General features: G+C 39.4%; 1 protein-coding gene across 2 annotated transcripts in view; it reads right to left on the bottom strand.

Annotated features, from left to right (window-relative positions):
* The window catches only part of dgkb (diacylglycerol kinase, beta), a 205012-nt gene that overhangs the window by 90613 nt on the left and 94421 nt on the right, over positions 1 to 19978 (bottom strand). For both annotated transcript variants that reach the window (XM_072460154.1, XM_072460155.1), the window contains 9 exons: positions 18953 to 19070; positions 17607 to 17695; positions 16349 to 16465; positions 15988 to 16086; positions 15240 to 15341; positions 10216 to 10289; positions 6987 to 7061; positions 3548 to 3633; positions 797 to 886 (listed from right to left, as the gene is read on the bottom strand). In XM_072460154.1, the coding sequence (XP_072316255.1) occupies positions 797 to 886; positions 3548 to 3633; positions 6987 to 7061; positions 10216 to 10289; positions 15240 to 15341; positions 15988 to 16086; positions 16349 to 16465; positions 17607 to 17695; positions 18953 to 19070 (850 nt within the window). The remainder of the gene's footprint in view (positions 1 to 796; positions 887 to 3547; positions 3634 to 6986; positions 7062 to 10215; positions 10290 to 15239; positions 15342 to 15987; positions 16087 to 16348; positions 16466 to 17606; positions 17696 to 18952; positions 19071 to 19978) is intronic.

The following is a 19978-nucleotide window of genomic DNA, read 5'->3' as shown; positions in this document are numbered from 1 at the left end:
GTTCCCTTATCAGGTTTTGAGTTAGCATGCCATCTACAGGCAGTAGAGGAAATAAATTAAATCTAGCTTGCCACTACATAATAATCAAACGCTATTTGCAAGATTTGCATTTAATAATAGCCTCATGGCCCAAATCTGAGTCTCATTTCCTCGTGGCGTGGACTGCCGATTAGTCATGCCACGTATCAATCATAGAACGCACCTACTGCACAGCTGCAGCCTCGTTCTGGCTCGTCCCCAGGAGAGAAGCATGTTTCCCTGTGTCTAAGCGCATGGATCTATGATAATATAGTTCCCTCAGTGTACAGGACAAAATTAAGACAGAGAAAGAGAGTTCGAAGTGACTCAGAAGAGACGGAAATCTACGGGAGACGAGATATGCGATGCGATCCGTCGCGCTAATAAACAAACGCACGTGTTGGCCACGAGGCTGTCCGCACGGGGGAGTGCGCATGCACACTTCCGCTTGAGTTCTCAAATCGGCGAAAAAACGTCCATTACGCCTTTAGATTTACAGTGCATCAAATACGTCCAAGCGCAATCACAACTGAAAGCAGACTGATATTCGAACTGCAAAACTAATACTAAGAATGGCACACATTTCAGAACATATGTAGAGGTCTTAATTACAGGGTTAGAGGCTGTTATTAACTCATACTGTTAACCATTAAAACTTTGACTTCAACCTTTGATTAAACACCAGCCATATTAAGGACCAACGTCTGGAGCTTAAAAATAGGTCAGTTGTGCTAAATCCCTCTGACCCTGTGAGTCTAAATGTAGTGTGGTTGGGTACCTCCTCCCCAGCGCAGACAGCGTGCCAGGTCATTGCCCGTGCCAAGGGGAAGTATGCACACTGGGGGGTTCCGCTCCAGGTTGGCCTTATCTGCGGCACAGCAAAACACAGCAAATCAAAGCCAAGCCAACCACCCAGCTAACAGGGCCACCACAGAATGAAATGATGACTTTACATACATGCATTATCTTTTTCTACCTTGATATTACAAATTAATTGAAGGTACTAATTTTAGATTTACATAAAACAATTATATGACATAATATATTTGTACTTTGGGTGCTCATTCAACTCATTAAACTCTCAGCAATATTTTTTTCCATATAAAAAAGTATCAATATTTTTAATACAGCAAATATACTAGCACTCCCAGATTTAAATAATAATAATTCTTATCTTTAAATATGTATTTTTCTTCCTTTTTTGTACAGGATAGAAAGAGGCAGAAAATATTCACATTATTCTCACCAATTAATTTTAATTTAGTTTTAGTCTTCTTCTGATCACATTTATTGCAGCAAAAGGGTTTTCATTTGACCAAAATTCCAATTATGATCATACATTTTGTACTTGGCTGATACCGATTGTTTAGAACCCCAAGAAACAGATGGCTGATAAGATGATATATATTTTTTTTATATTTTTGTAGGGCTGATTTTGATAATTTTCCCCAAATTATGTAATTCAGTGTAATTTTCTACAAACTCACCCACAGTCCTGTTTGAACACAACCCTATAAGAAAGCAGAGCCTTACAACAAACATAGGAACTTGCTTTGGTGATTCAATGCAACATAAAACAAGGAAAAGTAATAAATCCACTTATATAAATTCAAAAAGGGCATGCGTTACAGAAAAACAATCTAAATAACCTGTACGATCAAAAGGCTTACTATGTACACAAAATGTATAGTTCAATTTACAGATTTACAGATGTAGTGCAAAAAGTGAACAGTGCAGAGAGTGAGTGATTAAATTATAGTTAAAGTTAGGAAGTAGGAAGAGTTCATGAGTCCAACGGCACAGGGAAGGAAACTGTTCTTGTGGCAGGAGGTTTAACCATCAGCTTTATGTGTATCATTTTGGAACTAGGTCGGACAAAAAATAAAATTGGCTTTTGTTGCAGAATTAAGGCTGCAACCAACAATTAGTTTAGTACCATACTTTTCAAACTTTAAGCCGCAACTTTTTTTCCACGCTTTGAACCCTGCGGTCCTTACAACGGTCTAATTTAACAGCCACCGGGGGGCAAGAAGCGCAAGGGTTTTTCACACTGTAGAAGAAGACGTCAAGAGACACATTGTGTTTTCTACATTTTCAGCTTCCAAACGCTATGTGTTTTATTACAATCAGACTCATATTCAGGGAGAAATTAGTCTAATGTGGAAGTGAATCTAGACGCGGCTAAACACGCGGACTAAAGACACATGCGGAGCGCGGACATGCAATAAAGTTTAGAACCTGCCGCAGTGAAATGAGACTTTCTTGGCCCGACCTGACCCTGCATCACTACCACGGAACATAATTCTGTGTAAATATCTCGTGTTACAACGTAACACTCACTCGATAAGCACAAGCTCAGGAGCAGATGATCCAGATTTGAAAACACAAACACAGGTAAATCATCTCAAATCAAAAATAAATTGATTTGATTTGATTTGATCTCACACAGAGTAATCAAAGACAGAGGGAACAGTAGGAAATGTATAAGTTCTATTTTCTTTGTAATTTTTGTGTGCGCGGCTTAAATTCAGGAGTGCTTTATAGCCCAAAAAGTACAATAATTGACTAGTCAGTAATTATTGTTTTTATTAGTTGACTAGTTGACTAGACGCTTATGTCTATTTTACTTTGAGACTTTTAAAATACAATATTATATCAAATGAAAGTAGAAATATGGTGACAATAAGCTTCCTGATAAAGAATATTTGCAAACAACTGCATTATTGATGAAAATTAGTACGTTTATTTTGTCATATAGTCATGGTTATTGAATTCATTGTTCGCCAGAATTTGCCCAAAATATCTGTCAATCAATATATATATATGACGAATATGGAAGTTGAGTCTGTATAAGGTTTTATATGGGCTCTGTGATTAAAAAGGAAAGAGAAAGGAAGGACCTAACCCATAGCCACCCTCTATAATTGTTGTTTCTATAGATTTTATCCACTCAAAGATTCCATCCTGCGTGTTCCTTCTCGCTCACCCTTGCTGTGGCCACAAACACCTTCACCAGCCAACCACAAATCCATTTTCACTTGACTGTAGTAAAAGTAAAAGTCAATATGAATGCCCAGTCGTATGAGCTATTTCAGGGTGTGCAATTGGTCCGAGCATTATTACCTTTCTTTGTTTTGATTGATAAAAAATTGCCGCAATTTTTGAGCACCCGAAGAAGTAACACATGTCTCTCAAGGCCAGCTACACAAAACCAGGTATGTTTTTTTTTTTTTCCCTTCAAATGATGACTAATTTGTTGTTTTCCCACTCGGGCAATCATTGCATTTTACTTTCCCTGAATAGGGAGGCTCACACCAAATCAAAGTATTTATGTACAAGCTATAAAGATGTTTCTCCAGTTTGAGTGCCCGCCTCTGAAACTAATAAAACAAATGCAATTTAGTTCCCAAAATAGGAAGCATGTTTATTTCTACCCCATGTTGCCTCATCAAAGACATAATAATGTACAACAAGTCACGTAATTGAAATAGGTATATAGAATAAATTATGTTGCATATGTTTAATGTACCGATGAAGTCCAGGATCCAGCCCACAGTACCATCCCCCCCGCAGGCAAGCACTCGGAAATCAGGGACGTCGCGGAAGAAGTTCAACCTGCAACAAATCAACAACATAGGTTAGTAAAAGACAGGGATTATTAGTACATGTCAAAAGCTAATTTAAATAAAAAGTTAACTTAGACTGGAGGATTTTTTTTTAATCAAAATTCCCAAAAATGTTTTATTATTACATTAATATTATTTGATATTAACACAATGTAAAATTAGAATTACGATTTATACTGTAGTTCAGGGGTGTCAAACATGCGGACCGTGGGCATGGATTTACAATACATGGATTGATAGGTCGGTCTGTATATTTGCTCCCCGTGGACTGTCAAAGCTTTACTTAGGTGGGAGTGGGCTGAGTGAGGCTGAGAAAGTCCCGAGTGAGACTGGTGAAACAAGCTAAGCTTGAACTCCTGTGTTAATGCTTAATCAAGAGAGAAATGGGGCAGTTTCTGGCTTTACTGATGAAAGAGCCCCAAGTTGTAGTATTACTACCCAGTGTATAAGATGTCGCCTCTGAAGTGTGCATTAGATCCTGGGGGAAGATAATCTACCACAACACCAGGCAGTACAAGCTCCAGTCATAGTTCATAAGGAGGAGGCAGAAGTTCAGAAGGGCCACAAGGGGTATGGGTGCATACGCATTGTCATACAGGGGACCAGGACCATGGAGAACCCCTACTCACAGGAGCACACACCTCCCGTTAAGAGCAAATATAGCCCATTGGTTGCTGGATACCACATGACCTGGATACAGGCTGTCTGAAAACGATGTTCTAATGTTCTAAAACTCGAAAATGCATGTGAATATTAGTGAGGGGTTTGCGAGAGCTAGAAACTAGTTAAGATATATTTAAATACACAATTCCCTCTTTCAATGGCTACATATACAATGCAAGCAATAAACTAATTTTAGATCACAGTGTTTACAGCACTAGAGTTATATGACCAAGTGACACATTTAATTTCATAATTCGTAAGTAATTGTATTTGAAAGATGAAGTAAAAAAGATTTTTATCAAGTCAAAATGACCAAACCAAAACAAATATGGTGGCGCAAACGGCCGTACTTCAGGCTATTTAGGAGAAATACAGGTTATTTTGTTTTTCAAAAAAGTGCACACAATGGCTCTGTACATTTGTAGATGAGAAATAGGATTGTGCTTTTCTCTCCAATTGGATTTAACACAGTTTCAATTGTTCTGCTTCTTACGCTGTTGTGACGCTTTGACCAATCAGCATGAAGTATTTTTTTAACCTCCCGACAGCTTTGTGCGAGAGCCTTCCCAGATTGATTCATGTGAAGAACTCAATTTAGAGGGTGACACAGATCAATCTGGTGTGAGCCTGTTTAAGCAAAAACTCAGAAAGAAATCCGACAACTCACATCAGATGTTTATATGACATGTCAAAAATTTGATAATAATCTGATTTTTGGTGAGCATGGAAACAGTCACTGTCTGAAAATCAAGTACTCAAACTGAACACTTGATTGAAACATATTTCTACTTCCAAAGCAAGTACAATAAACTCATAACAAAATGCAAGTAAATAGCACATATTAGCAGTTTTGTATATAGTCCTGTAGCATGACTGTTTGAAAACTAATGTGATAATTATGACCAATGCTGTGGGCGCCTTCTTCCGTTCCTTCACTGTGCCAGAGCCCTAAGCTAACTGAATGAGGACCCTGTGCGCCTGTAAGGAACCCTAAATCATTCACTCAATTACTCCCCACTGGGACCATAAATGTATTAAACGCAGAACAGACGAGCCGCTAATATGAAAGGCAACTTGGGCCATGCTTGAATCCCAAGAAACAACACTTAATTTGGGGTGAAAGCATTAGAGCGATGGCCGGGCAGTATGGCCATTGCGAAGAGTGTCTACCTTCTGCTCTGGGTAAATATGAATGTGTATAGTCACAACAGGGCAGATGTGATGGGAGGGCTGGGGTCATTTACAGGACAGGTCCCAGAACACTGACTGGTACTAAAACGTGAACAAAGTAGTAGGTTAAGTAATGAAAAAGTACTGAGAATTTGATACATATAATATGAGTGGACTCATATTTTGACATTTTAATTTGTTTCTTTTCTTTTAAGTAAAGACGTATTTCAGTCAAGCCTGTGCAAACAAAATATTTGTCACACTTTACAGCACAGTAATCACATGGTAATAGGACAGAAATACCATGCCATGAAAGTAAAATCATGGACTAATCCTTATCTTAACCCTGTCTAAATTGACAGGAAACAAAATTACTATTTATTCTATATTTGTATGGAAACTGGGATCCTTTATTATCTTTAGTTACAATGCTATTCACACTATTATGATGTCAAATAAAGTAAACGGTTTACATTTTTACAAAGATGTGGTTGACAACGTTCAATGGCGGGAAACATCCTAACTTTTTAGACATGCACAAAACCAATATAGCAGCTGGACCAATTAACAGTTCAGAAAACAAAACAAAAAAAACTTCACACAACAACTCAGGTCATAAAAGGTCATTCCCCAAACTGGTGTAGTAGCAAGTCCTGTCCTGTGTGTGCTGTGTATCCTGCATGTGTCGAGGGGCATTAATTTTTTATAAGGCACACATTTGAGGTTTAATCAAAGCCAAACACGGGCACCGCACGGCCCCGCTCGCCCCCTGCTCACCCCCTGCTCAGACCTGCTCGGGACTACCTATGTTTGGCGCTCGGCCCATATGAGCACGGCGAGCAGAGCGGAGAAGGCCTCTGCATGTAAATGATCCATCACTGCTTAATGACGGCATGGGGACATGCCTATGCCTCTGCTCTGTCTGCTGTCCATGTCCGGGCTGATGCATATGGGACTGCTGCTGCATAACATATTCTTATTATTGTGTGCGTGTTTGTAAACACAGAAATATTACTGAGGATTTACGAATAACTTCTGACAGGACACACTGACGACTGGTCATGCTTCAAGATAAATACTTAAGTTTGGCTTTGCTTTCTGTTTATTTTAGCAGTGGTGGAAGACGTACTCAATGTTTTGACTCCAGTAAAAGTACAGAGACGGGTGCAAAGAATGTCACATAAAAAATATATTTAAGTTGTGAAGTACCTTTTTAAGTATTGCCAGAGATAAGATAACCTTTATTTGTCTCACAATGGGGAAATTCCAATGTTGCAACCCAGATTAGGTACAGAATGATATAGATATAAAAAAATATATAGCTATAAATGTAGTAATTTTGATTAAGAATTGTGTAGATATCTGCAACAAAAGTCAATTCAAACCAATTTCTTAATTAGTCCAAGAAATTTCCAGCACACATTGTCCAACATAAATGTCCCACTTAGTCCCACAAGTTGGAAAATGAGCACATTGTCACTTCACATCACTCCATTTATTAAAACATACCCAGGCATAGGTCCGTTCTTGGCCAGGTTATACACTTGTCTTGGGTTCAGCAGATACTGAAACTTCCTGTAAATCCTACAATGAAAAAACAAAAAAACAAAAATGGCATTCAGGATCATAAAACATATTCAGAACAAAGAGTCATATTTAAATTCATAATCAAGTATCACTTTCAAAAATCAGATTCATAAATGATCCTTTTCCTCCAGCTTGAGTGCAGACCGGTGTGTGACAGGCCAGTGCAGTGGACAGCCACTCCAGCCCCCCTCGGGACAAATCATTAGAAAGACTAATATATTTTAATTTCAATTCCATTATATCAACTGGCTGAAGTCGTATTTTGATCTCATAATTTAAACAGATGAGGGCGGGGGTAATAGGCAGTGAATGAATATGTTTCAGTAATAAGCCAATTAGCCTTGGGTGAGGCTGGGGCCGGGCCGCACATGACAGAGCAGAGGGAGGGAGACTATGATCCCAATCAGCGCCTGCTACCTCTGCCTCTCAGGACATTCACAACATGCTACTTCATTTACATCAGCAGTGGTTAAAGTTCCGTAAATTAAAAAGGAAACTTTGATCTTTTTATGTAGGTATTTGGACCCTTTTAGAGGAATTCCATATTGGGTTGAATAATATTTGATTTGTTGATTCATGATTCATTGAGGTAGGGCTGCAAATATTTTTTTTTTTAGAAGTCACTAATCTAGTTCAGTAGTGAGTAGTTCTTTTTTTGATAAGTGGACTTGTCAAAGTATTTCTACCTCTCACATATTTCACATGGAGGCAGTGGGCCACTCCTTTAATGACACAGACACAATGCTTTTGGATCAGGAGCCTCTGTGGTTTGAAAAAGGTGTGAAGGAGGCCATGTATGAAAGATCTTTGAGTCCCACCCTTAACACACACAGAGGACTTGCGCTTTCAGCTCTCTCACACCTGGGACAGAGCTGTGAAGAGGATATCCCAGGCCTTTCTTAGTCACTGGAACGTCACCCACGTCTACATCTAGTGGGATCTACAGTCACCAACACTAGCCCCGAAGAAGCTTACTGATTGGGAGCAAAACTGTTGGCTGCAGGGTGAAATATGGCGACTGAAGTATGGTAAGGCCTGAACCTGGTATCCGGTTTACCTTGTCTAAAAAATGAGCGTTGCTGTACTGGTGTGGCCCAGAATATGTAGCTCAATGGAAAAATATTGAGTGTAATATGATGCTGGGGGTTCCAGGCCTTACTGGCAGATGACAAATGATTGAGTCATGTAGAGGAAATTTAGAATCCCTGGGTAAAATCTGCGCTTAAGACTTGGAAAGAACTTATCAAAAGATCTAAAAATCTAGGCTTGGTACCAAAATAGCACCAACCTGAGATTCAAGTTCTGGATTTACATAAAGTATACACGTTTTTCACCAGATTAAGTTAAAAAGCATTGATATGTTGAAAGAATCCTTTAGTTTGGAGAAATAGGGCTTTTATAGGTAATTACAAATAAGGAGTTATTCGAATCAAGAAATTACACAAAACAACGACCATTATAACGTATGTATCAAGGCATATAAATCAGAGGGGGATAATATCAAAAAAATCAATCCATTGATAATCTGGACGAAGGTACTTCTTGTTTTGACAGATGAAGAGAGGGAAAGTGTGTGTAAAAGTCAAAGGGCCCTTTATTTACGAGGAAATGCTGACTGTTGGAGAAACTGTGGCAGCCAGGACTGAGATTACCCAAGCCACGCCACTTGATGTCAGAACTATGTACTTGGGTGTTAAGACCAATGGCCACAATAAATTAATATATTTGGAGCGTACTCCTGGCGGTAGGGAAAAAGGATGACACAATCTGCACCTACAATCGGACTCGACTGGACATTGTAATTAACTCACAGAAGATGGGAGGGAAATCCCATTCAGACTTAATTTAGAAAGGAACAAAACATGCTTTGGACTAGATGGGACTTTTTTTATATGCAGTGATTTAGTTTTCTTTAATTGTTCTGTGCTGTTTGTGTTCTTTTTGCTTTGTTTAATGCTCTCTGTGTTCTCTTGTATTCTATATATGTTCTCAAAAATGGAAGAAATAGGGCGACTGGATACTTCTAGATAGAATCGATTTACAAATAATGTGTATTAATTATGACAATCTGAAATTGTTTATTGTGTTGGACCTTTTGATTTAACAATGCCGCTGTGTTTTTATAGCTGAAAGTCACGATTGTTTTGTTTTGACTGGAAAATTATGCAATTTTTTATTTTTTTTAATAATAACAATGTTTAAGATTGAAATAGTTATTTTAATTTTCATTGATTTTTTTTGTCTTCTAAATACAACTCACATTAAGCCTTTTTTTAATGATAAAAAATCTATGCATTACCCCCATTGAATTATTGGGTTATCCGATTATTCTACTTGTTTGTTGTTTTAGGGTTACTGTGTCGATAGCACAAATTTGTTTCTATAATGGTTATTGTCTCTGTGTTTAAGTCAATAAAATGTACTGAACATATTTATAGAATATTTTAACCAATATTTTGCCTATTTTTCCCCAATTTGCCAGTTTTGGTGATGTTTACAATGTTACGTCCTGGTTAGACAGAAGCTAGCATGAGAGCAGATGAGCAGATATGAAAGTAGGTAGAGATAATTCCACAACTGTTACCAAGCAACCAAACAGTAACTAGTTGAGATTTGACAATTAAATAACACCTGATAACACCTTTATTTTGTTCAATTTATGTTCAAACAGACACATTTTGCTGTGAATTGTTCCTGCATTTTGGTTGGAATGTCGCTTACTGATGACATAAACAGACGGTTTCTCTTAAGACCTATTTTTTCCCCCCACAAATTGGCACTCAACCAATGTAACTGTGCGGAATATTTACCACAGGAACTACACCACCAAGAAATTGATAATAAAAAAAAAACATGGGAACCTGTCATATGCACTTTAATATTTCATGTGATCAGAATGTTCCAAATTCTAAAAAGTAAAATAAAGTAGACCATTATATATTTGTCTTCAGCAGTGTAGTTCACTTCAAAATGTATTATTGTGATAAGCCTGATTACATTGTGACCTGAATGATCATGATTATCACTTAACCATGTAATATAAGATACGTTTCTACATTAAGTTGTATCTTACTGGTCTGTGTCTGAGCATGTGTGTGTGTGTGTGTGTGTGTGTGCGCGCGTGTGCGTGTGGGTGCGTGTGTGTACTCACCGCTCCCCCTGCTTGCCCCCGCTCTTCGGGTTGACGAACACGAGCAGAGGATGAGTGCCCTCTATTGTTGTGATCTGAATGAGAGATGTCAAAACAAAGCATTGGTGTTTGGAGACGCCAGGAAGCTTCACAGGAATCCGCTTTCAAGCCTCAGACGTAACCCAGATTTGAGCAGCCAGTGTGCACTGTGCAGGGCCTGTGAAAGACCTCAGACACAGTAGAGGATGGACACATGAGTGCAATTTTATTGTGATTTAATGTGCAGGAACACCTTTACTACTGTCTGAATTAGAGATGGAAAAATATTTAAGACTACAATATCACAAATGATCTCAAAATGAGACAAAAACATCTGTGTGATCTTCTAAATAAACAAATGCAATTATATGTCTGCCCTTTTCTGGTTAATTTTATGATTCATTCACTTCTGTGCAAAACTTGAACCTCAACCAAGACATTTACAAGAACATTTTAGCACATTCCTGATAAATTGTTAAAATTTCATCTGAATATTGTTATTGAAATAATGCACACCAAAAAGATACATTTTTGTCAACATTGCATTCACAAAGTAATCACAAATTAACAGTCAAATTAATCACTTAAAAATGTGTATTAAAAAAAATATTTTTTTCATTCTAGCCCAGAATTTTGCTAAAAAAAAACTGACTTTCTTGTCTTCATGGAGATGTTGTTGCTTTAAGGGAAAAAAGTTTATAGAAATGATTTTCCAACCTCCAGAACCCAGTTTTATTATTAACTCATAAGGCGGTAATGTAATCATATTTAGTCCTATGTCATTGTCGCACTTAGGTGCTAAAAGAAAGCTTTATGTTGGCTATGTTCCACAGTCCTTCAAACATGCAGTCATTAAACCTCTTCTGAAAAAGCCTAATCTAGATCCCGACCTATTGGTAAACTACAGACCTATTTCAAATCTTCCCTTCGTCTCTAAAATCCTTGAAAAAGTTGTAGTAAAACAGCTTTGTCGCCACCTGCAGGACAATAACTTATTTGAAGTTTTCCAGTCAGGGTTCAGAGCCCACCACAGCACTGAAACTGCACTAGTTAAAGTCACAAATGATTTGTTATTAGCCGCTGACGATGGACTGGTCTCAATCCTGGTTCTGTTGGACCTCAGCGCAGCGTTTGACACCATCGACCACAACATTCTACTGCAGAGGTTAGAATGTGATGTAGGTGTTGGAGGAACAGCCCTCAGCTGGTTTAAATCCTATCTATCTGATAGGTTCCAATTTGTTAATGTAAACCAGAGCTCCTCACCAAGCTCTAAAGTAATTTACGGTGTGCCACAGGGTTCGGTACTCGGTCCAATTCTGTTTACTCTTTATATGCTACCATTAGGCAACATTATTAGAAAGCATGGCATTAACTTCCACTGCTATGCAGATGACACTCAGCTGTATTTATCAATGAAACCTGATCAGAGCGATCAAGTAGACAGACTTAGTGCTTGTGTGAAGGAGATAAAAACCTGGATGACACTAAACTACCTGCTTCTTAACCCTGAAAAAACCGAGGTCATTGTGCTTGGCCCTAAGCATCTACGAGACGCTCTATCTGAGCAGATAGTCACACTGGACAATGTCAGTGTAGCCTCCAGTTCTACTGTAAGAAACCTTGGAGTCTTATTTGACCAGGAGCTCTCATTTAAAGCTCATATAAATCAAGCTTGTAAAACAGCCTATTTCCATTTGCGCAACATCGCCAAAATCAGAAGAATCCTGCCTAAAAGTGATGCTGAAAAACTTATCCATGCATTTGTAACGACTAGATTAGACTACTGTAACTCCCTGCTTGCAGCGTGTCCTAAAAGCTCCATAAAAAGCTTTCAACTGGTTCAAAATGCAGCAGCAAGATTACTAACAGGAACAAAAAGAAGAGAGCACATTACGCCAGTGCTGAAGTCTCTTCACTGGCTCCCCGTCGAGTCTAGAATCAAATTCAAAATTCTACTCTTGACCTACAAAGCCATAAATGACATGGCCCCATCCTACCTCAAAGATGCTATAGAACCATATCATCCAAACAGAGCTCTTCGCTCTCAGAATGCTGGCCTTCTGGTGGTGCCAAGAGTCTCTAAAAGTACTGTAGGAGGTAGAGCGTTTAGCTACCAAGCTCCTGTGTTATGGAATCAGCTCCCGACCCATGTTAAATATGCTGACACAGTCTCTTCATTTAAGTCCAGGCTTAAAACGTTCCTCTTCGAAATCGCTTATGGTCAGAGTAGTTAGGAACAGAAAGATAAACCCACAGCTTCAGCTACGCTGCCCTAGGAGTAACTATGCTGGGGGAAGTATGACAGCTTGAGCACTATCCTCTTCTTCTTCTGACTACTTATGCTATCAAACAATATTTATTTTTTGATTCCACTTGCAAACTGTTCACCGCCTTCTTTCTCTCACTCCTGAGGACCTGTGGACCCAGATGCCCCTCCCCTGGTGAAGTGGTCCCTGCCCTGTGTGGACGGTCCCTCATCTGCCTGAGGAGTGGGTCCAGCTCGCCTCCGACGGTCCCTCGTCTGCCTGAAGAGTGGGTCCAGCTCGCCTCCGACGGTCCCTCTTCTGCCTGAAGAGTGGGTCCAGCTCGACTCAGACGGTCCCTCTTCTGCCTGAAGAGTGGGTCCAGCTCGACTCAGACGGTCCCTCATCTGCCTGAAGAGTGGGTCCAGTTCGCCTCAGTCGGTCCCTCTTCTGCCTGAAGAGTGGGTCCAGTTCCAGTCTCCTTGTGTCCGTCTGTCCGTCTGTGAGAGTCGGATCTCTCCTTCACTGGAACTCCTCCAGGTTTCTACGGTTTTTTCCCAAAGAGGTTTTTTTTTGTAGTTTTTCCTGGCCGAGAAGGAGAGTCTAAGGACAGAGGACCCTGGGACATCGTCCCTCGCCACCACAGACATTGTCTGACTTCATCGCCACCACAGACATTGTTGATTCATTTCTCCCTGTGGCCCTCAGAGGCAACTGTTGTTGTGATTTTGGGCCTTACAAAAATAAATTGATTTGATTTGATTTGATTTGATTTGATTTATGTTTTTTTCTTTAAGCAAGTGGTCAGTCCAAACCAAAAACGCCAATGCATTGAAAAGCGCAAACATCGACCTGATATATCGGCAACTGACATAATATTGGTCTATCGCTAGTAAACAGAAAGCATTCAGAAAGTGCTGAGCTGAGTAGCCCCTCCTCCAGCTCTGGCCCTGACACAGATGAAGCTCCCCGTCCCAGCAGCCAGGCCTGAATTTATGAGCCCGTCCGGCCTGAGTGATCCATTACTTCCTGTAATTATAAATAATAATGTTGAATATTACGCTGGTTAGCTGCTGAGGGGCAGAGATGAATGTGGCGGGATATGAGTCATGTGTCTTTGGAGCAGTCACCAGAGAAGACGGCAGGTTTCCATCGGCAACGGCGGAGAGAACCGACATTTGCAGGCGTCTCATCTGCCTGAACACTGCCACTGCACTTCTGCTTTGACTTTTACTCCCTCTTTTTCCAAACTCAATTTGTCTGAATTTTCTTACATTTAAATGCAACTGAGCTGTTGTTGAGGAGTATTAGTCAAGTGAAAAGTGGATTAAGAGGACACTTCTCCAGATCTTGCACAAGATTTACAGTCAGGACTCTGCTGTACCTAACTGAAATAATTGGCTTATTGTGCATATATCCATGTTATAACATTGTTTCCTCATCAAAAACATATTTGGAGTTGAATTTAGCTTCATTTGTGTTTGTTTCATTAATCCTTTAAGATAGCAACTCTTCTGTCGAGGCCTCGTAATGCCAAATCTTCTATGCAAGTCCAAGTCCATAAATCATCGCCAGAGCATTTCTGCTGTCAAATCATGGTCATCTGCATGTTTACATTAGCATGTTGGGGGCTAGGTTTGTTTAGCTCCTCTTTGTAATCCCTCTGCAGCCAGTAGATGGAGTAACTAAATTCTCAATGTGGAAAATGCCTGACTAAAATAATCTGTACCTTTTGTACACCAAATTTGTTTAAAAAGTTCCAAAACATGAGATGCCATAGCAAAGGCACTCAAGATCATGTTTAAAGGCCAATAACAATATGGAATATGTGTCTTTTAACACCAAAGTTACCTCAGTGTCAGTCAGAAAACCATCCAGGCACAAGGAGAACATAGAAAGTCTAAGAATCGGGAAAAAACAGTGACAACCTTCTTGTGAAGCAGGAGACAGAGCCACAGCACCTCACCACTTGTCCGTGTAAATGGCCTAAGCTGGCTCACCTGGAGGCCTTGTCCGTGTAAATGGTCTAAGCTGGCTCAACTGGAGGCCTTGTCCGTGTACATGGTCTAAGCTGGCTCACCTGGAGGCCTTGTCCGTGTACATGGTCTAAGCTGGCTCACCTGGAGGCCTTGTCCGTGTACATGGTCTAAGCTGGCTCACCTGGAGGCCTTGTCCGTGTAAATGGTCTAAGCTGGCTCAACTGGAGGCCTTGTCCGTGTACATGGTCTAAGCTGGCTCACCTGGAGGCCTTGTCCGTGTACATGGTCTAAGCTGGCTCACCTGGAGGCCTTGTCCGTGTACATGGTCTAAGCTGGCTCACCTGGAGGCCTTGTCCGTGTACATGGTCTAAGCTGGCTCACCTGGAGGCCTTGTCCGTGTACATGGTCTAAGCTGGCTCACCTGGAGGCCTTGTCCGTGTACATGGTCTAAGCTGGCTCACCTGGAGGCCTTGTCCGTGTACATGGTCTAAGCTGGCTCACCTGGAGGCCTTGTCCGTGTACATGGTCTAAGCTGGCTCACCTGGAGGCCTTGTCCGTGTACATGGTCTAAGCTGGCTCACCTGGAGGCCTTGTCCGTGTACATGGTCTAAGCTGGCTCACCTGGAGGCCTTGTCCGTGTACATGGTCTAAGCTGGCTCACCTGGAGGCCTTGTCCGTGTACATGGTCTAAGCTGGCTCACCTGGAGGCCTTGTCCGTGTACATGGTCTAAGCTGGCTCACCTGGAGGCCTTGTCCGTGTACATGGTCTAAGCTGGCTTACCTGGAGGCCTTGTCCATCCACTGTGACAGAGTTGGCCCTCTGCATCTTCCCTCTGCTGGACTGACTCGAGCGCGAGTCTTTCCTCAGCGTTGACTGTCTTTCCTATATTAAAGACAAAAAAAGACAAAAGAACGATTAAATTGCTACCATTCACGATGTACTGTAAAAAAAAAAAAATCTTGAAAAATCTTTCTCTTAATACACAGTATATTTTAGGATTCCAACTAACAATTAATTTAGTTTTCGATTACTAAGTCAGCATTTTTTCATTTTATTTGTTAACTAGTCAAACGATAATATCTATTGTACATTTTTTTTTTACCAATGAAAGGTTAAATATCACTGGAAATACATTGATTTTCAGTGATAATAACTTTATGTTGAGTCATCAGACTTAGCGAAACAACGCTTTTGCACATTAGCATCAGCTGTTTCCTGTTTATTGTCAAACATCAGGTCTAAATATTATATTTCCAGTGCAAAATGCATCTAACATTAGCCAAACTCAATGCATTGCATACAGACCTGAGCGTGAAATGCACTCCACCATCAACAGAACCGTTCCAAGACGCTCCAAAGTTAACTGGTCGGGGGACCAGGTCCAATTGAAACGTGGTTAAGGACTACTTGTTTTGTGTCCCTTTCGCGGTGGGACACTCTCAGGCTTTGCTCGACTCCACTTCTTGTTATTTGGGGACACAGTGGGTGATGATTGGCTGCACACATGTGCCCGCGGCTGAACTCTTACCAGAACCACGGGGCAGATGGAGCTGGGGGGCAGGATGTGGTCCTTCAGGGGCCCGCAGTCGCACTCGGGACGCACGTGGGATGCACACTTGTTATGGAGCTGCAGAGAGGCACAAAAACCAGGCAGGTGTCATTAATAACAAGCAAACACCGAAAGGCTCTGTCATCAGCGTTTAGTTACAGTCCTGCTATTTATCTGTATGCATTGTCTGCGCTGTATTTTCAGGAACAAATAAGTGTTTTGTGAGTGTAAATTGGCGGGTACCTAGTGCGGCAGGAGAGGTGCCAAAGCTGCAGCCTAAACAAGCCGTAGCAGTGGGAGAATAATGAGAGGTGGCTGGCTCTCCCCGGGAGGCGCTTACCGTGATTTGACACCACACGCAGTGCAGCCCAGTCAGGCCCTGGTAACACTTAATGGTTTTGTGACACTTGTCGCACTTGGTAGGGCAGTTCCCTTCCACCCAGAAATGGTGCATAACCTGCGGAGCCAGGGAGACACAGCGCACAGTGAGGGGAACAGGTGAGAAAAGAAAACTGACAGAGAAAAACAAGATGTGTAGAGTGCCAAAACAACAACGATACAGGCCAATCAGTGAGCAGACACCAAGCTGGTTTACACAAAGGTAAGCGTTACATGTGTTGCTTCAATTCAGCATTTTAGATTAGCTGTAAGCAGCGGTGAGTAGTACTTAGTTACATTTTTACTTCGAAAGTATTTCTACTTCTCGGAGTAGTTTTCTGACATCATACTTTTTCTATTACTTCAGTAATATAATGTACAGTGTAACAGTTCTCTTATTTGAATAAGAGGCAAGGTTTTGGGTTTTGGTCTACAATTCTTCTTGCACCAAGTCTTCTTATCAATTAATTAATTTATATATATATATATATATATATATATATATATATATATATATATATATATATATATATATATATATATATATATATATAAAGCTATTCAGCTTCAGGGGTGTACAAGTGAAATATAAATATGAATGAAAAAGTGGCAGTTTTTACAGGTTTTGCCTTTCACTTAGTAATAAAGTAGAATCAGAGTGCCTTTACTCGGACAATATTTGTATGTCCTTGGAGAATTTTTCACATGTAGGTACACAACCGAAGGCTTTCTTATAGCATTATTTAATTCAAGATGTATGAAAAGCTATTGAATAAAAAAGAACATACTGTAATGTGAAATGGGTTTACAGATTATATTTTCAGATGTTTGGAAAAAGGAGATAAAAGACATGTTCAAATGTCTGAAAGTGTGGAAGAGTTTAGAGACCATAATTCTGAAAAATAAAAATATATTTAAAAAATAAATGAAAATAATAATAATAACAGCTTATAAACCACAAAGGCTAAACTAAGTCAAAATTGAGGACATTATTGTTTGCCTATTTTTATATATGAATTGATTGTATCAGCTGATATTGCAATAACTATAAACTGCAGGCAAAAGCTGATCCCGGATTCATATTTGGTTTTGTCATCGCTTGTGTTCTTGTAATTATGTACGCTTTGAGGGAGACTGCTTTGTGTTAGTTCCGTCAGAGCGTGAGGGCCACTCGTAGTAATCCAATCGTGCCCGCCGCTAAACTCTCCAATCGGACACACCTCGGTGTTCTTCTTGGACTTGACATAGGTCTTGATGCACGACGGCGGGGCGCGGGACACACAGCGCTCGTGCACGGTGTACTTGCAGACTGGAACACAGCACATTGGGATTGCTCAATCACAAAAGAGAAGGGTAGAAACACTGCACATTGTCAGTAGGTTAACATAAGGTTATTAAAATGAGTGGTGTATTATATATCAAAGGTTGAGAATGTAAAGAGTGTTAAGAAACATTCTGAGTCACAGAAGAGATATGGAAATAATGTACTTAAATTTTGAATTTTAAAACAATTTAGTCCTAATAGTTTAGAAATGAAAAATATTGCAAAATATGTCAAGTTTAACGATACAAAAATAAATGCACTGGTTTAATTATTAATTATTGTATATTTTTTTTAAGAATTAGAATTTGAAAAACATTTGTGAATATAATAAAAAGTGAATTCAAGTTACCTTGAAAAATGTATCTCTTGCTCACACCATAACTTAATAATCAATATTTGGGGGGACAAAAGCAGTTATGGTGCAGTCAAGGCAACAGTCCTACCTGTGACTTAACAACATGTCCGGTAATAGTACTTCCTGCTTTTCAACTGGGAGATGCTCCCACTTCACTATGAGATCAACTGTGACATGTTAAAACAATGACAAGCGTCACAAAAAGTGGTTTACCAGTATGTAAGCGGTTAAATCTGACAATATTCTGTTATTGAACAGTGGGAAATAAATGATTTTCCAATTGCCTGGAACACAGCATTAATCCATGGGGTTTGGAAATATAAAAAATTAGGATTGTGGCAATGGAACATAACAATTTAATATAATATTTTACATATTTTAAATGAGAAAAAGGCCTCAAAATGTTATAACTGGAAGTAGAAACCCATGAATAGAGTTATTTTGATATAATACAGCCATAGCTCAAAATAATATACCCATAGTTTAATTTGGTGCCTCAGGAGTCAAGACTAACATCAGTGGAGTCAGCGTTTCAGTTTTAAGCAGCTATAATATGGAACAGTCTTCCTGATAATGTGGCTTCTAATCTGATCAAACTGTTCTGTTTGGTTATGTTTACGACTAATGCATTTTATCAAATGTTTTAAATGTCTTTTTAAATTAATTTGAAAATGATTAGTTATGTTTTTATGTTTTATATGTGTTTGATTTGTGATTTTATATTGTTTTTTTTATTTGTAAAGCACTTTGTATTTTGTTACGTACAAATTTGTGCTACACATTTTGCCATTATTTTTTTAAATGTGGAATGAGGAGTCTATAAATCCTTTCATATATAAACCCTTTGCTATTATGTGCTGATGTGTGAGAGAGCGGTGCGGACTCACAGGAGCAGCACAGGCCCTGCTTGCCCAGTCCAATCAGCATGTTCAGACACAGGTTACAGTACGCCGGCTTGTTAAAATGTTTCAGCCTCCAAACGTGCTGACCGTCGTCTTTCACATTCTGCACAGAGAATCATTTCAGACATCTTGGTGAAGCAACTTAAGAAATACACTTTAGACACACATTTTGCATGGAAGTGTGTGTGTAAAGCTATGCAAGGATTATGTTTTAAATGTTTGCCAATCATTACTGTTGCACTCGAGTTTAACACAATTGTTTGGTAAAATCTGGAGAAGCTGGAGATATCGCTCAGAGGTAACTTCATTCATAAAAAATTACCTGCCAGTGAGCTAATAAAAGTGGTTAAATAGCTCCATCTAGTGGTGTGACAATGATTTACAGTATAGCAGACAGCTGTTTTTTGACTCAACAATTCCAGTGTCTTTGTGATAAAACCTCTTTTGGCATATGTTTTTATAAGTTATTATTATTATCATTATTATATGTTTTAAAGTCTGTACAGTCTAGGTCATTATTATATTATCATTCTATAGCCATTAAATTACTTTTTTCAGTCAATTCGTCAATCATTAATTGTATGTAAAATGCTGCTTTATCTGTTTATGTCACATGAACTTCTTTATCATTCATAAAGCTGACTAGAAACTAGACGAATTGTCAAAGTTTCCCTGTCGTTTGGTTATGGTGTTGATAATCGTGAATATAATATGATAATCATAACATGGAATTATTTGACATTGTGTCTTCCATTAATACAACATTGATTGTTGATCTGGTTTATGTGGCACAGTGATTACATTATGGCAGCAACCGCCCAATAGAATATATTTTTTCTAAAATACAGTAGATCACAGAAAAATCAACGGTCTGTCCAATATACAGTAGAATTTACATTCTGTCCACTTAATTAGGCTGTGTTGAATTTCTCCTTTCTGAGTCAAACTGCATTCACAGTACAGAGGGGTGGGCGATAATCATCAAAAAATGAATACCTTCAAATTTTTTGG

Source organism: Eucyclogobius newberryi, unplaced genomic scaffold (genome assembly GCF_026437365.1).
Source record: "Eucyclogobius newberryi isolate DKJ021-1_F unplaced genomic scaffold, fEucNew1.0.hap1 SCAF_3, whole genome shotgun sequence".
NCBI lineage: Eukaryota > Metazoa > Chordata > Actinopteri > Gobiiformes > Gobiidae > Eucyclogobius > Eucyclogobius newberryi.
The sequence above is the reverse complement of the archived record's forward strand: the minus strand, read 5'-3'. Positions and strand labels throughout refer to the sequence as shown.